Source organism: Dasypus novemcinctus, chromosome 8, assembly GCF_030445035.2.
Source record: "Dasypus novemcinctus isolate mDasNov1 chromosome 8, mDasNov1.1.hap2, whole genome shotgun sequence".
Taxonomy (NCBI): domain Eukaryota; kingdom Metazoa; phylum Chordata; class Mammalia; order Cingulata; family Dasypodidae; genus Dasypus; species Dasypus novemcinctus.
In genome coordinates, this window is record NC_080680.1 from 47,941,644 (window position 1) to 47,966,618 (window position 24,975).

Genomic DNA, 24,975 nt, shown 5'->3' on the forward strand with positions numbered 1-24,975 from the left:
TTATGTTGGTTCATTTGTTCTTTTTTCAAACCACCTCAAAATTTTAAAAAATGCATCACTACTTTTAGGCCCAAAGTGTTCCCATTTACCTTGCATTTCTTCTACCTGAAACTTGAAATCAGTCTCTCTCAAAATCCGGGCCATGGGGATGAATATTGTGGTTCTAAGATTACTGTATTACATACCTACTTGAGTTTTTATCTACTTTAGTAATATAAGTCAAACTGACTTTTAAAATTATTTTTAATATTTTATTTTGTTATGGATAGATAAATAAACATTTGATTTATACTTTGCTCCAATTGTTTAAGTTTGAAACAATTTTAAAAAATTTTTAAATGATGTTTTTATTCTTTGGCAGTTAGCTTGGTAGCTACATTAGTTACCAGAGGATAGAGAAAGCTGCTTAACAGTTTACTTTACGAATAGGATGTTAATTGAAGTTAGATCTTCAAAGCCGTAACAAGTCATATTAATTTTGCCACTATTTTCCCCACCCATAATGACTTACTGCGTGGTAATGTGTATATGATTTTTATAATCAATTTACACACAAATTATAAACATAAAATATTTTGTTAAACAAACTCAGTTAGTGTTTTACAGTTTTACAAAAATTAAAAGTCTAGCATTATTGTTGGTAATCTGCATTTGTTTTTTAAAAGAGCACCTCAAACATATTTATAAGTTTTTAAAATCTTGTCCTAATCCAAAAGATTTTCAATTTATCCTTTCTATATTCTGATATACCATGCTTTTTCTCTCATATATAATATTGATTTTAGTTTATCAATTTATACACCCATCTTCTAAAAATTTGTTTAAATATAACATTATTTAAATATTAAACATATAAGCACAATTAATCTTATTTAAAGATATTAAGCCAATTAAGAAGACTTAGTTTGCCATTTCATTTTGGGATTTAGAACAATCCATTTAGTTCTAAATGACTTGAATAACTAAATGGAATTAGTTGTTGTCATTTCATTTTGGGATTTAGAATAAGATTTTTTTTGTCTTAATGTGGATTACATTAAGATCTAAAAAAAAAATGAAAAGAATTTGTATCACTTAGTATGCTTTTAGCTGTAATAATGGAGCACCAAATTAAACACAGCTTAAAACACAAAAACACTTGTTGCTCATTTAACAAGAAATGCATAGTCCCAGAGTTGGTACAGAGAAGCAAGATCATCATCAAGGACCCCAGCTTTTCCCATCCTGGGTGTCCTGATATATCTCCTCATGGGAAAAGATGGTTGGCCCAGCTCTATACATCATATCCTCACAGGAGTCAAAGGAGTGGAAGCCAGAAAGTGCTTTCTGGATGTGGCTCAAGCAGTTGAACACCTGTCTCTCACATGGGAGGTCTCTCACATGGAACCCAGGTTCGATTTCCAGTGCCTCCTAAAGAAAAAAAAAAATTAAGTCTTCCAGAAAGTGCTTTCTTTTCAGGTGCTTCTCTCAGGGAGAAAAATCTTCCCCCCAAATCCCAGTCAAACCTCCCCTTATGTCTCATTGGCTAGGTGCACATGGTAATAGGATTGCCATGAATGGCTTAGGCGTCTGCATATCTATATTTATTCTTTGGGGAAAGAAAAAGATTAGTCAGCTAAGATACAACATTCTTCATAGGTAGTTTTCAACATCCTCTACCTTCTGTAGCACTCCAGTAATTTTTATTCTGTGGGACTTCTTCCCCTCACCTGAGAAAGGCAGACAAACTCATTTGAAAGTTACCATGAAGACTGCTTTAGTCTACAAAATACCTCAGAAATTCCCTTTAATCTGACGAATTTTCAATTCTTTCAGGAGTGAAAACTTAGTATTTAATCAAGAATATCAGAAGCACTTCTGTTTTCTAAGGGAAGAGAGGAATTGTGTCCAACTCCATCTAACCATTTCCCAGTCAGCTCCACTCATATTTAAACACAGTTGTTGACGCTCCTTTAAATTTTTTAACCATGAAATGGAGTGCTTGCTTAATTCTGTCAGTGAATCACTTTGACCACCAAATTTGAAAGAATAGAATTCGTATATTTTAGAAGCCACCGAGTCTCTCTTTCCTTTAACTTAAAAATCTGTTGCTTTTATTAATGTATAACATACATACAAAAAATTCACAAATCTTAAATGTACAAATTAATGAATTGTCACAAAGTGAATAATAAAGTGAGTCACATAAAATGTTTAGTTTCCCAGTGCATATAAAAGTTATGTTTACACTACACTATATAGCTTATTAAGTGTGCAATAGCATTATGTCTAAAAAACAATGCACATATCCTAATATAAAAATACTTGATTGCTAAAAATGCTAACAGGGAAGTGGATTTGGCTCAATGGATAGAGCATCTGCCTACCACTTGGGAGGTCCAAGGTTCAAACCCAGGGCCTCCTGACCGTGTGGTAAAGCTGGCCCACATGCAGTGCTGATGCACGCAAGAAGTGCCGTGCCACGCAGGGGTGTCCCCAGTGTAGGGGAGCCCCCCCACACAAGGAGTGCACCCCATAAGGAGAGCCGCCCTGCGCAAAAAAGTGCAGCCTGCCCGGGAGTGGGGTGTCATACAAAGAGAGCTGACACAGTAAGATGATGCAACAAAAAGAGACACAGTTTCTCAGGGCCGCTAACAAGAAAACAAGAGGACACAGAAGAACACACTGTTAATGGACACAGAGAGCAGACAACTGGGATGGGGGGAGGGGGAGAGAAATAAATAAATAATAAATCTTCAAAAAACATAAAAATAAAAATGCTAACCATCATCTGAGCCTTCTGCGAGTCAATTTTTTTGGTGGTGGAGAGTATTGCCTTGATGTTGATGGCAGTGATCAGGATGATGTATGCTGAAGGTTGGGGTGACTGAGGCAATTTAAAAAAATAAGACAACAATGACAGTTGCAGCATCGACTGACTTTTCCTTTCACAAAAGATTTCTCTGAAGCATACAATGCTATTTGATAGCATTTTACCCACAGCAGAACTACTCTCAAAATTGGAGTCAGTCCTCTCAAACACTGCAGCTGCCTTATCAACAAAGTTTATGTAATATTCTAAATCCTGTGTTGTCATTTCAACAATGTTTAGCTAAATCTTCTGGGTAACTTGCTGTAGCTTCTACATCAGCATTTGCTGCTTCAACTTGCACTTTTATGTTACGGAGATGGCTTCTTTCCTTAAACTTCATGAACCAACCTCTATTAGTTTCAAACTTTTCTTCTGCAGCTTCCTCACCTACTCAGCCTTCATAGACATGAAGAGAGTTAGGACCTTGCTCTGGATTCGGGTTTGGCTTAGGGCAACATAGTGGTTGGTTTGCTCTACCATCCAGACCACTCAACACTTTGCCCATATCAGGAATAAGGTTGTTTTGCCTTCCTAGCATTTGTGTACTCCAGTACTTCCCTGGAGAAGTACTTTCAATTTCCTTAAGGACCTTTTCCTTTGCATGCACAACTAGGTCAAATGTTTGGTACAAGAGGCTTAGCTTTTATCTTGACTTTCTACATGCCTTCCTCACTGAGCTTCATCATTTCTAGTTTTTTATTCAAAGTGAGAGATGAGTGACTCTTCCTTTCCCTTGAACACTTAAGAGGCTGCTGGAAGGTTATTAATTGGCCAAATTTCGATATTCTTTTGTCTCAGGGAACAGGAAAGCCCAAGGAGAGGGAGGGAGGAAGGGACCAGCAGTCAAAACATGCACATTTATTAAGTTCAACAATCTTATTTGGGTGCAGTTCGTGGCACCCAATAACAATTGCAGTGGTTAACATCACATATCACTGATCCCAGATCACTATAACAAATATAATAATAATGAAAACGTTTTAGATATTGGAAGGATTATCAGAACGTGACACAGCAATATGAGGTGAATACAGGCTATTGGAAAAAGATAGACTTGCTGGACACAGAAGTGCCACAAGCTTTCAATTCATTAAAAATGCAGTATTTGTGAAGCACAATAAAGTGAAGCACAATAAAATTAGGTATGTCTGTATTATACTTTCTAATGTCATATATTAGATTTTCCAGTTGTTTTTAAACTATATAAAAATGAATTCATATGTTATATACACTTTTGTATCTAGTTTCTTTCATTGAACATTGTGAGCTGTATCTACATCATTGCACATAGCTGCTTATTTATTCTTTTTACTCGTTAGAAAGCTTCTAAATGAATAAATCACAATTTATTCATTATAATGGAAATGGACATTTGTTTTGTTTTCAGCTTGGACTGCTATGAACATTCCTTACATGTCTTTTGGTGAACATATGTATGCTTTTCAGTTAAATATATCCCTTTAAGTGGAATTGCTGAGGTGGAAACTGTCAAATTACTTTCCAAGGTGGTTGTCACAATTAATACACTTCTCAGCTGTGTATAAGAATTCCACATAGGGAAGCGGATGTGGCTCAAGTGATTGGGCTTCCATCTACCATATGGGAGGACCCTGGGGCCTCCTGGTAAAAGGCGTGCCCGTGCAGAGAGCCAAGTGCCCATGCAGAGAGCCACACGGCAAGATGATGACACAACAAAAAGAGAGATGAAGGGGAGAGTCAAGGCAAGATGCAATAGAAACCAGGAACTAAGGTGGCACAAGTGACAGGGAACCTCTCTCCACATCAGAGATCCCCAGGATCGAATCCTGGTGAATCCTAGAGGAGAAAATGAGAAAAGAAGACAAAAAGAGAAACAGAAACAGAAGATCACACAGTGAATGGACACAGACAGCAAACACAGCAGAGTGCGGGGGGGGGGGGGGAGGAAAAAAAAGAATTTCCACATGTCCTACATCCTTGCCAATATGTGGTATTTTCTGTCTTTCTCATTTTAGCTCTTCTGAGAGGTGGGCATTGTGAATCTCCTTTAACTTTAACACTTGCGTATTCTTTTTTATCTCACCTAGAAATAAGTTCTGGCAGTCTGGGGCAACCGGTATTGCCCCCACCACCCAAAACTTGAATTAAGCTGGCAAACACAATTTAGAAAAAAACACATTTTTTCTGGAATTGTAATTTTGGAGCTGAGGCACTCCTTTGCTGGATACCATGGCAAGGCTACATTAACTGAGGAAGAAAATATTAGTAAATAAAGCATCATATTGTATTTGGGTTTCAGAAAAAAATCAAGAATCACTTTTTTAAAAAAATTCTGCTGTAGCGAAAACAAAAGTAGTTTGATTCTCTTAACCCTGTAGTTATAAATTGAGTTTTACAGACTTTGAATATAACATACTTTAAGAAAAATTAAATTTGTTGCTGAATCATTACCAACTAATAATATTTAACCCTTGTTCTTTTTTTTTAATTAAAACCCTGTTCAAATGACATATAATTTAACAAATTATCTAATTTATGCAATTTATCACAAGTATTTGGTACCTTCACATCATATAATCTACACATGACAGTAAAGTTTAGGCTGACTGGATAGTTAATTTCACAGCAGGACAATTCTTATCTCCTGGTTGGGTGTTGGGAGCCTGAGAATAAAAAGTGTAGGCAAAGCAAAATGTATTTTTGAATTTTACCTTTAGTCTTCATAATATAACTAGCAAGTACTTTACTAACTAGCAGTTTAGTTCCGTTCTTATAGAGAACACTTGCATTTAATTTTTTTTTTATTTTTAAAGAACTTGTACACTGTTCTCCCACCAATGCATATTTTTGTTTTCCAACTGCTGCTTTGTCCTGCCTTCTTGCCTAAGTTTTAGATACTAGAGTCTTTCTGTCCCCATAAGCTTCTGCCTCATCCTTTAGAAACTCCTCTTTTTATCCCTCTTGTTTCCAAAGCTGCTTTCAAATAGAGCCCTCAGGATCCCAGGATCAATCCCAAAAGTATCCAGCGTCATCTCTATGCACCAGGAATGGAAGTTAGGTACACTTTCACTGGCTCTAAATATATATCTGTGGTGCCTAGAATAAATTTCTTCTTGCCAGTGCCTTACGTGTTGGAGAAACGTGCCATACCAATATGGATTGCAAGCCCATGTGGGAGATGAACCAATGTAAAGAAATATACTGCCCTCTATTTTGAAGATGAGCTTCAAAATCCAAAGCTTTGCATGTCTAAAAATTTCACAGTTCTCTTTAAAAACGAAAGCAAATCAGTCAAATAAACTTAAGATGCTTCCCAAAGAAATGTACCCTTAATAGGATTTAGAGTTATATAAATATTAAACTACTCTAAGCTTTGGAATCAGTAGTATTCCCAGAGAGTCAAATCTGTCATTGGTGGGCAAGTTCTCAATCTCAGTTAAGTAATCTGTTTTTACTGAATTGTTGCCAACTGCAGATTCTCTCTTCTGTTATTATATTTGTGAATTAGCAAGATACAGAGACAATTCTTCCATCCATATATATACATGCACACCATGAACAAACATGGGTAAAACATTTTGATATACTGGTATTAACATTCTTCCCTTGCAAATTGTCTTCCTTTGTGGATCCAAGCTATAAATATTTTAGAAAGCAAAATGAGCAAGGTCTAAATCAGTAAACTGAGGCAAAGCAGACTGGATTTTATCATTTGTCGACTGATTTATGACCAATTGAATGACTCAGGTATGTACACATGCTGTGGCTTGGCATCTGTTTTCCCCCTGACTTCACACTGTGTATTTCCCAACAAAGACTTTATATAGGCTGAAATTTTATCTCCACCCCCTCTTCCTTTGCCATCTTCTACACCATGTTGTGCCAATATTCTTTCTTGTGACTCACTTTTAATTCCATTTTCTAAAACCTTTCTCAGTCTACCCTCAGGCTGATTTACAATCTAGAAGGAAACAAGTCAAGGTTGCATCCCCTTGCCTCCATCTAAAATAGTGAGTAGTTTAATTGGTTCCAGAGATGGGACACTGCACTGCTGTAAGGCTGGGTAAAGAATGTATTCACTTATTTTTTTTTCACGTATTAAATTCCATGTAGGAGACATAAGGACAGCAATAAAATGCTCACCAGTTAACTGCAACTATTCCCTGTACTTTCTTCATACTTTGTTGTTGTTTAAAATTTAAAAGAATTAGCAACAAGATACAGAGGAACGGGCAGTCACAACTATGGTTCCTCAAGCCGGGAGACCCGAGTTCTAGGGCTGCACACCACCTTTACTAGCTGTGTGGCTGCAGGTGAGACCCTTCACCAGCTGTTCTCATCTATAAAATGAGAATTTTTAGGTCAATTGCAGTTTTTAATGGGGTTGGGTGGACTGTAAAGGTGCTTCAGGGGTTCTGCAAACATCTGATGTAAATTTTATAGGTTCTGGAGCTACTCTAAGTATGAATACCTATCCACAAACCCAAGTAAAATTTGTTTTTGCTCTTCCAAATATTTGCACTGTCCTCAGTGACTGACATTAAGATTTTTTATTTTTCTTAAATGTTCTGCAGTTTTATAATTAATATATCTAAATGCAGAGGTGTGGGGATTTTTTGGTTTGTTTTTGTTTTGTTTATCCTGCTTGGGATTCATTGGGCTTCTTAGATCTAAGGATAAGAGTCATTCATCAGTTCTGGAAAGTTCTCAGTCATTATATCATCAAATACTGTTTCTCTATTCTCTCTCTCATTTCTTTCCAAAATTTCACATTAGATTGTCTCATTCTGTCCTCCATGTTCCTTACCCTCTTTTTCATATTTTCTACCTCTGGATTGTCTCATTCTGTCCTCCATGTTCCTTACCCTCTTTTTCATATTTTCTACCTCTGGATTGTATGTCAAAGAATATCTTCAGATATATTTCTACTTCAGTGAGTTTTAATTTCAATTATATGTTTTTTATTTCTAGACATTCTATTTGGTTCTATTTCAAATCTACTCATTTCATGTTCATCTTCTCAATCTTTTTGAAAATCTCTTTAAACATTTTTTAAATACTTCATTTTCTGTGTCATTTCTGCTTATGAAGCATTTGCAGGTTGGTTTCTGCTGCTTGTTGCTTCTGTGTGCTCTCACCATGGTATCTAGTATTCTTTAGTATTTGTGAATTCTTACTCCAAACTGCTCATCTGCTTTGGAATTTTTCCTGTGGGAATACTTTGTGACTTGGGTTGAAGTTGAGTTTCTCAAGTTAAGATTTGTGTTTGCCTTTCCCATTTATCTTGGAATACTATCAACATAAAACTATTTTATATTTAATTCTCTATTTGGGGTTTGTGACACATGTAGGTAATATTACTTTAGATTGTAAGCCCATATGGGAGGTTCACTTTTCTTGAGGAAAAGAATTCTTAGAGGAATGATTTTTTTCCATCTAGTGCCAGAGTTGAGACAAACAATCTTCTGAGGTGTCCTCTTCTGTGTGTGGGTTTTATTTCTCAGTCACCCCTATGCTTTGAGTGTAGCCCTCTAGGGGTCCAGGTCTATGCAGTGTCCTATCAGAATCCTCATCTTAGGCATATCCTGAGCTTTATCTCCTGGCCCTGCACTTCATGTAGTTGTCCACCATGTCTCTTGGATTTAATAAACAACTTTAGGAAAAAGGCAAGTTTGCTTGCTTCCCAGTGTTCTGGACACTATATGTTCTCTACTTTCATGCCAGGTCAACAATAGGTTTGAAAATATTTTTAAAAATATTTTTTCAGCATTTTGGTTATTTTTGTCAGGAGGGTTGTTCACAGTATCTAGTCCTCTATACTGCTAGAAACAGAAGTCTCTGATTAACTCTGTAATGAGCAAATGTTATAATTTTTTTAAAGATTTATTTATTTATTTAATTTCCCCCCCTCCCCTGGTTGTCTGTTCTTGGTGTCTATTTGTTGCATCTTGTTTCTTTGTCTGCTTTTGTTTCTTTGTCCGCTTCTGTTGTCGTCAGGGGCACGGGAAGTGTGGGCGGCGCCATTTCTGGGCAGGCTGCTCTTTCTTTTCACGCTGGGCGGCTCTCCTCACGGGCGCACTCCTTGCGGGTGGGGGCTCCCCCACGCGGGGACACCCTTGCGTGGCACAGCACTCCTTGCGCGCATCAGCACTGCGCATGGCCAGCTCCACACGGGTCAAGGAGGCCCGGGGTTTGAACCGCGGACCTCCCATATGGTAGACGGACGCCCTAACCACTGGGCCAAAGTCCGTTTCAACTTATAAACTATATGTATACTAATAAATAACTGGATTTTTTAATTTTTCATATATTTGGATTATATGAAATATTTCTCTTTCAGAAAAAGGATTCTACTTCTTAAAATTTTTTGAAAACTTGCTCCTTCCGTCATAAAATACAATTATTACTCCTTGTATAAACCAGGTCTCAGTCTATATAGGGTCAAATAATCCAACTGGCATGAACGTAAAGCCATATTTTCAACTTTTTTTTTCTTAGCAGTAAAACTTTTTCTACCAAGAAAACTTTTAGCAGAAACCCAGTATGGAAAATGAGTTTCTGCTTTGGATGCAAGGGCTTAGATATTCCTCCACGCTTATTCTGAAACACTTCATGAGCTCTTAAAATGTTTTAGTTCTAGGACCGACCTTGTCTGTAAAATAGGAGAAATAATAGTATCATGCTGTGGTGGTTACATAAGTTAAGATATGTAAAAAACTTAGTACCTACCACATGGGTGACACTATGGAAGGGCTAATTACTAAAAAAGACAATTTTAACTCTACAAAGTCCTAAATTGTTTAAACTTATAAAAAAGTTTATATGTTACTTGTCCAATTTTACTTAAAAGCATTTTAGAACAAGGAAAAAGAAAAACTTATCTCAACCTTGGGCTTGAGTTCAAGTAAAACTGAAGACCTATTTGTTGCGTGTTGTTTCTTTCCCACATATTGCTTTCATTTAGCACTGAAAGCTTTCTGAATCCATTTTAAAAAGACACTGTAGACTGTATGGACTTTCCTTTTCTGTTGTAATTCTGTTCAAAACAAAATGTAGCCAAGTCTATGGCTTACGTGGATTTCTGTGACAGATCAGCCTCCATCTAAGAGATAATTCCAAGTTATTTAATTCCCCCCTTGCTGGCCTTATCCAGTCTTCTGTAAGACTAGTGGAAAGAAGGCCTAAAGAGAACTTGTGCATTTTCCAAGAATGTCATCTTTTGGGTGGGCAAGGGACTGGTACAACCATTGGTAAAAGCCAGACCCTGGAAGAAGAGAAGAGAAAGATTGAAAGAGGACCCTGTACAGGAGCACATATTCCTTCCTACCATGAAGATAGGAAGTCTCTGGCTCTAAATCAACCTCCTTATCTTTGAAATGGGGAAACTGAGACCAGAACCCTAAGGAGAAGGAGCAAATCCTGGGTTAAAGCTTGGGAATGCAAAAAAATTTAAGGATTCTACTCCTTAAAATTTTTTGAAAATTGCTCCTCCCATCATAAAATATAATGACTACTCGTATAAACCAGATCTCAGTCTATAGAGGGCCAAATAATCCAACTGGCATGAACTTAAAGCCATATTTTCAAACTTTTTTTTTCTTAGCTCCAAAACTTTTTCTACTGAGTAAACTTTTAGCAGAAGCCCAGTATGGAAAATGAGTTTCTGCTTTGGATGCAAGTGCTTGGATATTCTTCCATGTTTATTCTGAAACACTTCATGAGCTCTTAAAAGGCCAATCTACCTCTACTTCTTTAAAATCACTGAAGACTTGGTCCACCACATAGCTGGGGCCTTCAAAGGGTGTAAGGCATAGGGAGAGATGATAGAGAGAAATAAAACGAACTTGAACTGAATAATTCAGAATGTTCAGTTACACTACAACCACAGAGCCATAGGCCAGCCAGAACCAGAAGGCTATTGTGATTAGTAAGGGAAGAAATTATAATACTGATGTGGAGAGGGTGGCCACAGTAGCTGCTAATAGTAGGGAGACAGAAGAATAGATATGGTGTGGGGGCATTTTCAGGATTTGGAGTCATCCTAGGTGATGCTGCAGGGATGGACACTGGACATTGTGTGTCCTGCCATGGCCCACTGGATGGACTGGGGAAGAGTGTGGACTACAATGTGGACCACTGTCCATGTGGTGCAGTGGTACTCCAGAATGTATTCACCAGAAGCAGTTGTGCTGGGATGATGGAAGAGGTTGTTGATGTGGGAGGGGTGGGGTGGGTGGGTTGGGGAGTATATGGGGTCTTCATATTTTCTGAATGTACCATATAAAAGAAAATAAGAAAAAATAAAATTTTTTAAAATTTACAAAATGAAAAAAAAAAAAAAACGACTTAGAAAGAACACTGTCCCAAGAACAATAAGACCTGGGTTCTTCTTCTGGATAAAATAAAACTTATTTTTGGAGTCTAAATGGTGAAATATCATTAATTTCATCAGTTCAACCTAAAATTTCAGCTCCACCACTATGTAGATCCTTAAGTTTGGGCAAAGTCCTTGTATCTGCCCAAAGGGTGATGCCTGCCCTACCTAGTTTATAGGGTTTTTGCAAGGACTGATGCAAATCACAGAATACTTACTGAGCACCTGCTAGGGACAATTTCCTAGGAAACAAAGATGACTAAGTTATGATCCTTGCTCCCGGGGAACTAGCAACTTAGTGGAGGATATAGGGAAACAAAGTTGACAAGAAGCAGGAAAGAAATAATAAATACTGCTTAATTGTGGGTTGTTAGAAAGACAAGGAAATTTAAATTGGGTCTCAAGGAATTAAAATAAACTTCCTAGGCAAAATGGAGCAAGAGGAATAGCTTCAGCAAAGACATGGAGGTATGAAAGTGTGTGGTGAGTTGAGGAACATTAAGCAGTCCTTTGGGTCTAGAATGTAGACGGAGTGGAGGAAGGGGTTGCATGAGGCTAGAAAGGTTGACAGGGCAGATAGTACCAGAGCATAAAGCTGATTGCCTAAGACTGCATACAGGAAAACTGGAAAAACATAGAAGGGCTTCACAAATGCTAAGTGTAATTCACCTCAAAAAGTCCATGAAATAGTCCATCCCTTCCCTGCTTTCACAAAAGGTTTGGCTTGAGTCATCGATTGATTTGCCAGATTTCTTTATAAAGGGTCTCTTTAGAGGTGTCCTCCCCTGGATCTAAGTGGAGTGTGGGCACCTTCCACTTAGGGGAGGTGTCCTCCCCTGGATCTAAGTGGAGCGTGGGCACCTTCAGAGTGGTGAGGAGTGGGGAAGTGGACATGATTTCACTTGGGTGAGGTGGATACAGTTCCCCAAGCTTCAACATCCCCTTCTTCCACATCACTTATCCTGATCTACCCCAAGAAAGAAGTTAAACTACTAGACACAGAGAAGCAAAGAATTGATGTAAGCACTCTCCCTTCTCCTACCCTCACCCTTTTACTCTCCTGCAAAATCTCCCAGAATGAAGACATATTATGCCAGCAAGCTTAGTCATTCTCCTCATTTCCTTTTCCTGCTTCCAGCCTGTCTGGTCCCAAAGGATCAGATTTTGGGTATTGTCTTCTTTTAGAACAGGAAGAGAAAATTCAATCACCATCTTCTTACAGTTATTTTTCCAGTACCCAATAATAGGTTTGTATGACCCTACCAAAACCTCATAAAGCCTCTTCCCACACAAGGGCATGCAGACTTCACAAGCAGTGGATGGAATTTAAAGTCCAGGAATTCAGTTTCACCCTGTTCCACTAATGCTCTCCAAGGAGTGAAAAACATTGACTTTGGAGGCAGATGGAGTTAATTTCAGACTCTTGCTCTGCCACTTATTAGCTATGTAATAAACTGTAAGATAGTTAACCTGTCTGAACTCTATTTCCTTATTTTTAAAATGGAGACAATCACACCTAAACTCTAGGTTCATGGTGACAAATAGAGATAATGTATGTAAAATGCTGGCCCACAGAATATGCCTCAACATTGTAGCTGCTACAATCATCATCATCATCATCATCATCATCATCATCTCTACCACCACCATTATTAAGGTCTAAACTCCCTGCTGGACTCATCACTTGCTTTTTAGTGCCCTCCATTCTACTACCTGTATGGCAATCGAAGCGGTCTTTTAAACTCAAAAACTAAGTCACATGCCACATTCATTATATCCCTTCTTTAGCTTCCCATTGCGATTAGAATAAAATCTAAGCTCCTTCTCCTGGCCTCCAGGACCCAACTCAACTTGGCATCTGACCCCTTCCATCTTCAACTGCATCACATTATACTTTCCTCACTGTCCACACTGTTCCAGCCACAAAGGCCCTCTCAGTTCCCTGAATAGCACAAGTAATGTCCATCCCAGGGCCTTGGCTCCTGAGGTTTTCTCTGCCCAGAAAAAGCTCTCTGCCTCCTCCCTTTAACCTTTGGTTGCATCTTAAGTGTCACCTTTTCTGACCACACTAACTTTGTATCATTCCACTCCTTTGTCTTCTTCATCAGCCTCATTCCTACTTACCACTGTTTATAAATGATACTTATATAATTATTTGATCACTGTCTTTCTGACTCAGGAGAGATTAAGCTCCAGGAGGGCAGAGTTTATTTTATTCACAAGTATCGCTCTAGTACCTAGCCCAGCACTAGATAAAGTGTTCAATGTATTATTGTTATTGTTATTAGATAACACTCTATGTGCTATAGTGCAAACAAATACAAATCCACCACCATTTTTAAAAAAGATTTATTTATTTATCTCCCCTTCTGCCTCCCCCCCCCCCCCGGTTGTCTGTTCTGTGTCCATTTGCTGCGGCTCTTTGTCCATTTCTGTTGTTGTCAGTGGCACAGGAATCTGTGTTTCTTTTTGTTGTGTCATCTTGCTGTGTCAGTTCTCCGCGTGTGTGGCACCATTCCTGGGCAGGCTGCACTTTCTTTCATACTGGGCAGCTCTCCTTACGGGGCGCACTCCTTGTGCGTGGGGCTCCCCTACGTGGGGGGCACCCCTGCGTGGCACGGCACTCCTTGTGCACATCAGCACTGCACATGGGCCAGCTGCACACGGGTTAAGGAGGCCCGGGGTTTGAACCACGCACCTCCTATGTGGTAGACGGACGCCCTAACCACTGGGCCAAGTCTGCCGCCCACCACTATTTTTTACCTCAGAACCTCAGGGAGGTTAGAGTATCCTTACAATGATTACCATTCATATTTCTTTCCAAAGTATTTACTTCCTAGGGCATCAAAGCTAAAATTTTCTCTTTTTGTATCGTCCAAATTTTCCATAAAGAGCATGTATTTTAACAGACATTTCCTGTAAACTCTGCATTTTAACATAACTCATCAGAGGAAACTAAATGATTTTATTTTAAAAGGAAAATTCACAATAAAGAAGAACCAACAGTCAACATTCTTGAGAGTTTCAATAATTTAAAAGAGAGCAATTGTTAATAAGAGCATTACCTGACATATAAGAAAATTTTAGAGATTAAATAAATTATTTTCTAGTTAATCTGCTGTAGAAATTGTGACAAAGTAAAGTGAAAACATTCAGTCAGTGTCCCATGGGTAAATCCTGGTGGGATACATAGTCCCTGGCATGTAACAGGCACTCAAATGTTTTTGTTTTTCCTTTTGGTGTTCTTTTTTTATTTTCAAATATATCTATATATATAGCTGTCTCTATACATATTTTAGGAGGTACCAGGGATTGAAAATGGGATCTCGTACATGCAAACCAGGTACTCAACCACTGAGCCATACCCACTCAGCTCAATTTTTTTTTAAGATTTTTTATTTCTCTCACCTTCCCTGCAGCTCCCCTCCCCCCCACTGTCTTCTCTCTGTGTTCATTCACTGTGTGTTCTTCTGTGTCTGCTAGTATTCTTGGCAGTGGCACTCAAAATTTTTTTTCATGCAGGGTGGCTCTTCTTGTGGGGTGCACTCCTTGTACATGGGGTGCCCCTACACGGGGGACACCATTGTCTGGCATGGCACACCTTGTGTGCAGTAGCACTGGGCCATCTCCACATGGGTCAGGAGGCCCTGGGTTTGAACCCTGGACCTCCTATATGGTAGGCGGATGCTCTATCAGTTGAGCCACATCTGCTTCCCCAGATATTTTTAATGTAACTTTCTTGAAGGCTTCTCTGGCCAAAGAAGCAACCACACACATTTGAAACTTTGAAAATGACACTACCCCATACACTTTTTTTCTTGTTATTACTCAGAGGTAAATAACCAACTCATACACTTCTTATTTAAGATACTATTTCTTGACTAAATCTTCTTTCAGTTTTTTGTTGTTTTTTTTTTCCTTTCTTAATTTAAATGTACGTCATTTTCTCTGGAACATTTCCCTCCCACACAGTTACACTCCTTATCATCTCCCTTCTTCTTTTCCTTAAAAAGTTCCTTCTCTTTCCTTTTATTGTGTAAACTAATGGTGATATCACTGTTCTCAAAACCTCCTTTTCTTTGTATAACCATTTCCCAGGGCCAGGAGAGAAGGTAACACATTTCTCATTTCCACCATCCTTTCTAACCCTAACACTGGATCCAACTAATTATGTTAATTTCTTTCCACTCTGTTGCCAGGGGTGCTGACACATTTTTCTGTTCACTGCTGCCTCTGACAATGTGCCTGTTTTGATGACTCTAACAGTTTTTCACATTCAACCACAAACTTCCCCCTGAACACCACTCTCACCAGAACTAGTCTTCCTCCAAGATAGGTAACACTGGAATTCCCCCATTGACTAAACAACCTCCCATCTTGCTACTTCTCCCACTTCCATTCTTTAATCAAACATGCTCTTTTTCTCCTTCTGGCTTTTGGTGTCTTGCCATATCACTTGTCTTTTTGGTTTCTTGACCCATCATTCTCTCCACATTTCATTTGTTTCCTTTTTCTGTGTTTGCTCCAAAGTAAATCAGTTCAATGTTTTCACTAGTCTCATCATTTCTTTTTTCTTATATTTTTCTAATCTTTAGTCCTGAGTAAACTGGCAGTCTGATTTCTCTGTTATTGCTTCCAAGGCGCTAAATATTGCTGGAGAAAGTTACATACACATGCTGACCATGTTAACTACAAAGTCAGGCTCTATAAACTCCTGTATCTTCCACTTAGGCCTTAGGAAGAAGTTAATGTGATTAAACGAATTAATCCTGTCCCTAGCTAAGTCCTCAAGACTACTCAGTAGTCAGTCACCTTTCTTTTGTCTATTTTTACATGCTCTAGGGAGCTGTTTCAGACTTTCCTACCTACCCTTAAAAATGTAAACTCACCCTTATTCTTCTTAATCTCTGTAGCTCTTCTCACAGGTTACTTTACTAGATTAAGGTCATTTTACAAGAACCTAAAGATCATGTCTCTAGACCTTAAAACTGCACATCTTCTCTCATTCTCCCACTTTTTCTTCCCTCCTACAGGGAAAAAATATACCTCCTTTTCAAGCTACCCTTCCACTGCTGATCCTTCCGCCTGCCTTTCTGTCTGCACTGGGACTTTGCTTTTCCCATTTCTCTTTTTCATTGGCTCCTTTCTCTCTGCACTGAAACATACTCACAAGCCCCATATCCCAATAAAAAGCAACAATAACAATAAACATGTATCTATTAAATTCAAACTCAGTGCCAGCTACTGTGCTAAGTGCTTAAAATATACCTTCTCATTTAATTTGCACAACAACCCAATGATTTAAAATTATTATGAGGAAACTGAGGCTTTAGAGACCTTGAGTAACTTATCACTGATGTCCAGCTGGGTCACTATAGTACTCATTGCAGATACTCCTGCTTTTTGAGATTGTCTTCTTTCTTAACCTTCATAAAATCGACTCTTCTTTTATCTGCTTCCCACTCTGGTCTTCTTTGGTAACACCTTTTCTTCTCTTATGCCTTAAATGTAACATTCCCCAAAGTTCAATCTCAACACAGCTTTCTTTTCCTGTTCTACACTCAGCTGAGACGATCTCATTCACTCCCACACCATCAACTCACCCCTTCACAAATGAAGAGCAAATCCACATAGCTTATTCTGATCTCTACCACCCCAAACCCAGCTCCAGCTCCAAGCTGAAATTCCCATTAAATTGTCCCTCAGTACCTCAAACTCAAGCTACCCACATCAAACTCATTATTTCTCCTTGCCACTTACTGAGTGTCCTGTCATTAACTACTCGCACAACCTCCATTCTCCTTGACACTTTCCTTGACACCCAGTTCAGAGCTCATATACCCACTTCAAAAAGGAATGGTGGAGCCACTGAAACAGATACACTCTTTAACTGGGAGTGAAAAGACTTGGGCACTAATCCTGACTCAGTTTCTCAACCACCACATGACTTAATGGAGCTGGAGCTGGGACTGCTGGATCTTTTCCTACTCTAATAATCCAAAGATTAGGAAATGCCTGCAAAACCCCTTTACCCCCTCCGTATTAGTCCCACTAACTTTGCCCTAGCTCTGTCCATGCTGCTTTTTGCTTGGGCTACTTTAATTGCCCTCCCAACTGGTCTTCTTTCCTCTTTCTTTTCTTTCCTCCCCTCAGATGGTACTTCACAGGGCCATAAAATTCCTAAAACACACTTTTGATGATGCTTAAAATATTTTCAAAACAGGACTCAAAAAGATATTTATTGTCGAATGTTTGTAGCAGCATTATTCACAATAACGAATGAGGGGAAGCAACCTAGGTAGCCATCAACAGATGAATAGTCAGCAAAATGTGGTTTATACATTCAATGGAATATTATTTAGCCATAAAAAGGAAGCAAGCTCTGACACATGTTACAACATGGATGAACCTTTTAAACCTAACACTGAATGAAATAAGCCAGATACAAAAGGACAAGTATTGTATGATCCCACTTATATAACATACCTAGAATAGGCAAATACATAGAGCTAGAGAGTGGATTAAAGGTTACCAGGGGCTAGGTGCTGAGGGATAGGAATGAGTAATTATTATTTCATGGGTACAGTGTTTCTTTTTAGGGTAAAGAAAATATTTGAAAATGGATGGTTGTGTTGGTAGTACAAGACTGTGAACTCAATATTATTGAATTATACACATAATGGTTAAAATGGGAAATTTTGTGTTGAATAGATGATACCACAATAAAAATTAACAAAAGACTTACAAGAATCCTGCTGATTACAGAATAAAATTCAAATTCCTTACTATAGCATTCACAGCCCATTGCAGTCTGGTCCCAAGATAGCATATGAAATGACAGTCTTTCTAAATTGTATTACAATGCTGGGAAGTGGATTTGGCCCAGTGGTTAGGGCGCCTGTCTACCACATGGGAGGTCCGTGGTTCAAACCCCGGGCCTCCTTGACCCGTGTGCTGCTGGCCCATGTGCGGTGCTGATGCGCGCAAGGAGTGCTGTGCCACGCAGGGGTGTCCCCGCGTAGGGGAGCCCCATACGCAAGGAGTGCACCCCACAAGGAGAGCCACCCAGCACAAAAGAAAGTGCAGCCTGCCCAGGAATGGTGCTGCACACACGGAGAGCTGACACAAGATGACGCAACAAAAAGAAACAGATTCCCATACCACAGACAACAACAGAAGCGGACAAAGAAGACAACTGGGGGGGGAGGGGAGAGAAATAAATAAATAAATATATATATATATATCACATTTTATTTATCCATTCATCCACTGATGGAAATTTGAGTTGCTTCAATCTTTTGTAAATTGTGAATAATGCTACTATGAACACTGGTGTGCAAATATCTGTTCGAGTTCTGCCTTCCATTATTTTGGGTATATATCTAGAAGTGGGAGTGCTAGCTTACATGGTAGTTTTATACTTAGCTTTCTGAAAACTGCCAAACTGTTTTCCACAGTGGCTGCACCATTTTATATTGACACCCAAAATGAATGAGTGTCCCTATTTCTCCTCATCCTCTCCAACACTTGTTACTTTCCACTTTTTAAACAGAAGCTATTCTAATGGGTGTAAATGGCATTTCACTGTGGTTTTAATTTGCTCTTCCCTGATGGCTAATGATGTTGAATATCTTTTCATGTGCTTTCTGGCCATTTATATATCTTCTTTGGAAACATATCTTTTCAAGACTTGGAACTACGCTACACAAACAATGAACTCTAAGTTAAGCCATGGACCGCAGTTAATACAATTATAAAAATGTGCTATCATCAATTATAACAAATATCCACACCAATGCAAGGTGTTAATAATTGGGTGGTATATGGAAATCCTGTATTTTATGCATGATTGTTCTGTAAAGTCACAACTTCTCTAATAAAGAAAAAAAAAGACAAAGCATGATAAACTCATGGATGTACCTATGACAAGGAACACATGCTTAGCAAAGTACACATCAGAGGATGAGACCCTTAAGAGCTGTGCAATGACACAGAAGAACTGATATATCACATTGGAACCAAAGAAAGGGAACCTGAATATATCCCCTGTGTGAAGAGTGGCAGAGACCAGTCTGTTGAACCAAGAGTCCAGTGCTCTCCGCAGGCATGGGTCTGGGGTAACCATAACCCTGCAGTGCAAGGGGTGGCAGATGGCAATGCGGCAACCGTAGGACAACACGATGGGGAAAAACTGTAGCTGGAAAGAAGACAAAAAGATCTGGGCCACACATTCCAGGAGGGAGATGGATTTACTGCCTATCAGGGAATTCCTGATGGTTTTTGGAATGGCAATTGGGATGTAACACATATCTAAGAGGGATAAATTGCTAAGCAAAATCATATGGGAAAGTGGAGGAGTGAATTACTAACAATGACTGAGGTGGTGATAAGATTACCCATCAGTACCCCCAGGTATATCAGTAATAGCAGTAAAGCAATTTTGATTCTTCTATACCTCCATGAGAATAAATTCAGAAAAAAAAATTACACTGGAGAAAAACTGCAACACATACCACAGAACAGGGTTTAATTTCTTAATTTAAAAAATGTCATAAAAAAATAATTTACAGAAGTTAGCAACAAATGTTCTTTTAATGCTCAATCTCATCAAATGAAATAAATTCAAAACAAGATTTTTCCACTTTTTAGAAAGGTGGACATTTTAAAGGCTGATGACACCCACGGCTGTTAAGGGGGTGGAGAAAAGGGCACTTATATGGACTGTTTATAGAATTATAAATTGATATAAAACTTCCAGGAGTCAACTGGGCAATATCTATCAAAATATAAGATATGTGTACTCTTTAATCCAGCAATCAGACTACTAGGAATTTATTCTACCTATAAACTTAAAAAGGTTTTCCAAGAATCACAAAACACACCCACACACACACATACGCACATATAGAGCTATCAGTTGCAACATTGGTGATAATGGAAAAACAAAGAAAAAAGAAAATGAAAACAGCCAAAGTATTGATCAATAAAATACTGATTACTTTATTCATATGATTGAAATGCCATTTAGAATGCTACATGTAAAAGAATGTTTTTCCCTGAATGTGTATGACATAGAGTTAATCAGAAAATGAAAAGGCAGCTTACAAACTTTGCAGTATGATTCAATTTTTAGTAAAAAGGGGATCTGTATGTGTGTAATATTTCTGCATAGAAAAAAGAATGTCAGGATCTATCTACAGCATATGTGCTTTCCGTCATTTACAAATTTCCTAAGGGCACGGGTATCATTAAAAAGTTTTTAAATTTCTGTAGCAAAGAGAAATGCAATTAAACAATCTGTGCCCTAGTATAACCTTCGTTGAGCAATAAATGCACATAAAGTCCACGTCACAGAGGTTTTATAGAAAGTAATGATTGACTAAGCATATAATTCATTCAAAGTACTACAGCTCAAATAAACTGCAATCTCTGTTTAGAATTTGACTATAGAAATAAGATATGCATCCACATGTTTTAATCCATTTAACCAGCTCTAACCGCATTGCCTCATTCACCAAACGCTGTCACTTAATATTGCTTAATCCATGTGTGTGAATATAAAAGAATTGGAAAACAACTGCCAGTTGTATTAACTACCACCAAACATTGACTAGAGGAAACCATCATTAAAGAAAAGTCCTTCAGGTTTACAATTTAGGTGAGTATTATAACTTTTGTGCAATAATATTTGCCGTGTATCACTGGAAAAAGCAGCAAAAAAGAAATACAGATGTTTACTTATATACTATTACATATATTATGAAATATTTCTGATTTAAAAATCGGAGAGTGAAGAGTAAATTTTAAATCTGCAAAATGGTGAAAAGAATGAGTGTATTTATTAATGTAAAAATGTGTAGATTGTTTGAAGAAAATGCTTTGTTTTTTGGAATATGATTTGAAAAATTTCCTGATTATGCTTTTGACAACATGTGATTCTTAAAAAGCTGCTGACTTTCTCTGTGTAAATGATTCCATGGTAAATGGCAATATTTTTAGTTTCTTATCTTTTTCAACAATGCAAGCTAATGTTGGTTTAGAGTAGAGTTCCTCCAATTGTGTTTTGTCAAACTAATCCATGGAGGACTTCCAAAGGAAAAAAAGGTTACAAGATCAAGTTATTACTGGAAATAATGAGTTAAACGAAAGTACGTAGGGTTCTTCAAGGACGGATGAATTCTTCAAGGCAGAATCTTTACAATGCTAATGTGAGTTCAAACTCTCCAAGGGTGGGATATAGATTTAAACATTTCCTAGATTTCTTTTTTTTTTTTAAGATTTATTTATTATTTTATTTCTCTCCCCTTCCCCCCGCCCCCAGTTGTCTGTTCTCTGTGTCTATCTGCTGCATGTTCTTCTTTGTACACTTCTGTGTTGTCAGTAGCACAGGAATCTGTGTTTCTTCTTGTTGCGTCATCTTGTTCTGTCAGCTCTCCGTGTGTGCGACACCATTCCTGGGCAGTCTACACTGTCTTTCGTGCTGGGCGGCTCTCCTTACGGGTGCACTCCTCACGCGTGGGGCTCCCCTACGTGGGGACACACCCGCGTGGCAGGGCACTCCTTGCGCGCATCAGCACTGCGCATGGGCCAGCTCCACACAGGTCAAGGAGTCCCGGGGTTTGAACCGCGGACCTCCCATATGGTAGACAGACGCCATATCTGTGGGCCAAGTCTGCTTCCCTAGATTTATTTCTTAATGCACCTTTTTTATGTTGAAGAAATTTCTTTCTGGGACATAAGGACCCTTCAATAAGAGAAAAAAATTAAACAGCAATGCACTTTTCATGTTATCAGTAAAATGTTACCTGAGCACATATTGTATGCATGCTACTATTTGAAATATTTTCTGTACAATTTAAAGTACAATAGTGTTACCTAACTGTTCTATTATATACTTTATGATATAAATTAATACCACTTTCAGAAATGTATTTTTTCAAAGCAGTTGGACAACTGCTTTTTGTATAAACAAAGGCTGAGCATTTGAGGTTAAATTCCAGATTCTTATATTTTCTTCCTCCTTTTTTGTGGGGGGGGGGGGGAGTAGGTGGTGGGAGGTACAAGATGGGGATCAAGAAATTAGGTTCTGATCCCAGTTCTGCTTTTGTGATTCTGGGCCATGCACTTAACATTTCAGTCTTTCATTCTACTCATCTGTAGAGTGTCTGTCTTAGTAAAATGATGTCTAAGATACTCTGATTCTTCATGTTCATGATCACTAAAGGTGGGTGGATGAGAGAAAGAAGGTGAGGATTGATAGAAGGTCCTCAAGATGTGTGATGATAATATTCACTGCAACAGGAACGTGGAGGGGCAGAACAGGGAGTCCTCAACTGCTCTACTTTGTTCATCATGAATGGCTATAAATAGGCTGCCTTCCTGTAAGATTATAGCTCCACCTAGTCCAGATAATTTGGAATTTCAAATTATAGAGCTGTCTAGGCTCAGACTCATTATTTTCCAATGAGTATTCTAACACAAGAATTAAATGTTCCCCCCTTACCCAACTAGAACAGCTGATTCACATAAAGTTTATAGATTTAAATGGTAATCCTGGAATGATTTGGGTTTTTCAAAAAATCATAGCAGAAAGAAAGGGCAATGCTTAACAAATGAAGCTGTAACTATTGGTAGAATTTCAGGCAATGAGAGAGTTTTAGATTGGAGAGGAAGTTCTGCTCCTTCCACAAACCACAGCACCTCTGCCATACCTTGATGACAGCACTGGGTCACAGTACCATATTGAAAGAACGTGGAGTTTTCTGCAGTTTGTGGCAGAGGATGCATCTATGTACATGTGGGAAGCATAATCACAAACATTTATCAAAATATATTTGTGGAATATTTTCGATATCTTAGGGATGTTATATTTCTTGAATGCCTAAAAATGGATCCATGAAAGGTGAAGTTCTAGGTAGGGATGAGCAAATTACAGCCTGTGGGTCAAATTCCATCCCTGGTTGTTTTTGTACAGTCCTCAAGCTAAGAACAGATTTAAAAATTTTTAAGAGTTGTAAAAAAATAAAAAGAAAAGACCAAAAGACAGAGACTATGCATGGTCCACAAAAACTGAAATATTTACTATTGAGCCCTTTATCGAAAAAAGTTTGTCAATCCCTGCAGGCTTGATTAGATTCAGGTTAAACATTTGTAACAAGAACACTTCATATGTAATACCACAAACTTCAAATGCCCCCACATCAGAAGGCCACGGTTTCCAGAGGTTCCAAAAGACATTTTCCCTCTTTCGATTAGTACGTGATCAATGGGATGATAGTTTAACATCATGTGAATATTCTGATCTCCCAAAACCCCTCACATATGGTTCTGCCTGAATCATGTATTAAATTGAGGGCTGCAAAGTGGTGTTTTCCAATTCTATCATACTTTCTGTAATGACTAGATTCGCTTCTTACATATTCATTCATTTTTGAGAGCTGCTATGGACTTAGGGGTTTCCTTTTTCATTAAATGCTTTATAGTCAGTTACCTTCATTATTTTTATGCTAAAATTATGCCAAATTAGGCCTATGGAAGATCCTTCAAGGTGGCTCAAGTTTCTTGTTAGTTTTTGAGTGACTCATTGCTTTCTGACACAACAGGGTGTTTCGTGCTCAGCTCACCTATTTTTATTTTATACTTGTATCTCCTTTCCCGTACAACATCAATACATCTACTTATTTGCTCTATCTTATAGTTTAACAAAACAGTCTAAAAATTACAATACTAATATTAGCACTAACAATAAGTCCATTAAAAGAAGTTTAAGATTTCTTTGTAGTTGTTTTTGTCCTTGGACTATATTCCACTATGGATGGATATTCAGAATACTATTTTACAATTTACCAAGATAATTATTTTCTCTATTTGTTATGTTATTAATATTTTTTTCTGTTTTTAAGCTAAGACAATTGAATTTATATTATATTTTAATCCAACAGAAGCCTGAACAATGAAGCTGAAAATGAAGCCTAAATCAACCACCAAAATCCCCCATGCCAAGTCGAATAATTCAGCAGGCAAAACTCCAGCAAAATCTCCCAAGCTGAGAAGTAAGGACCTAAGTATTCTTGATTGTTTTACACAATACTTTTATCTGTTATCAAAACTTCATCATTCCTATGTTCACACATGCTATCTTATCAAAAGCTACTGTGAATACAAGAACTGAAATTGAAAGGGTTGGCTCATAAGTATGGTTAAAACAGACTTTAGCTAATTTTTTAATTTTTTGATACATCACAGAATGGAAATGCCTCAAATAATTTTAACCTGCTAATAGCAATGAACTTAATACTATCCCTTTATATCAGCCCCTTCTCTCTCCACACACCTCCTGTCTCTAAATCCCAAACCTTTGGTATATCAAGCATATGATCATGTCTTGCCACTTCAGAGAAGTAGAGAATAATAAGTGAGATATTTGAATAATCCAAGCCCCAAATAAAGCAGAACTGACCGAATGATGCTCAAGTCTACCTAGCTGCAAACTCAAGGGGTTTGGAATAAGTCGAAGGGTAAAATAAAGTCAGATAGCAGCTATAACTCTGAGGTGAAAGGGATACAATACCACTTTGATCCTCAAAATTATCTGTCCTAGGGAAGAATCATGCAAATTCACTCTCGTATTTTTCATATGGAAGCAAAAACACTAAAGAAAGTTAACAGAACCCTTGTAGACTAAGAGGAAAAGAGGATGAGGAATGATGGTGGGGTCTGGGAAAAGAGTCTTTAAAATGGTCATGTAAATCCAAGAGCTACACTGTCAAGA

At 38.1% G+C, this 24,975-nt stretch overlaps 1 protein-coding gene across 3 annotated transcripts in view; it reads left to right on the forward strand.

Annotated features, from left to right (window-relative positions):
- The window catches only part of IL33 (interleukin 33), a 61,788-nt gene that overhangs the window by 19,149 nt on the left and 17,664 nt on the right, over positions 1–24,975 (forward strand). For 2 of the 3 annotated variants that reach the window (XM_004457382.5, XM_058301834.2), the window contains exon 2: positions 24,146–24,256. In XM_004457382.5, coding sequence (XP_004457439.2) covers positions 24,157–24,256 — 100 coding nt within the window. In that variant the 5' untranslated portion in view covers positions 24,146–24,156. Of the gene's footprint in view, positions 1–20,828; positions 20,863–24,145; positions 24,257–24,975 lie in introns of those variants that run through there. The other variant, XM_023588438.3, reaches the window with a different exon arrangement.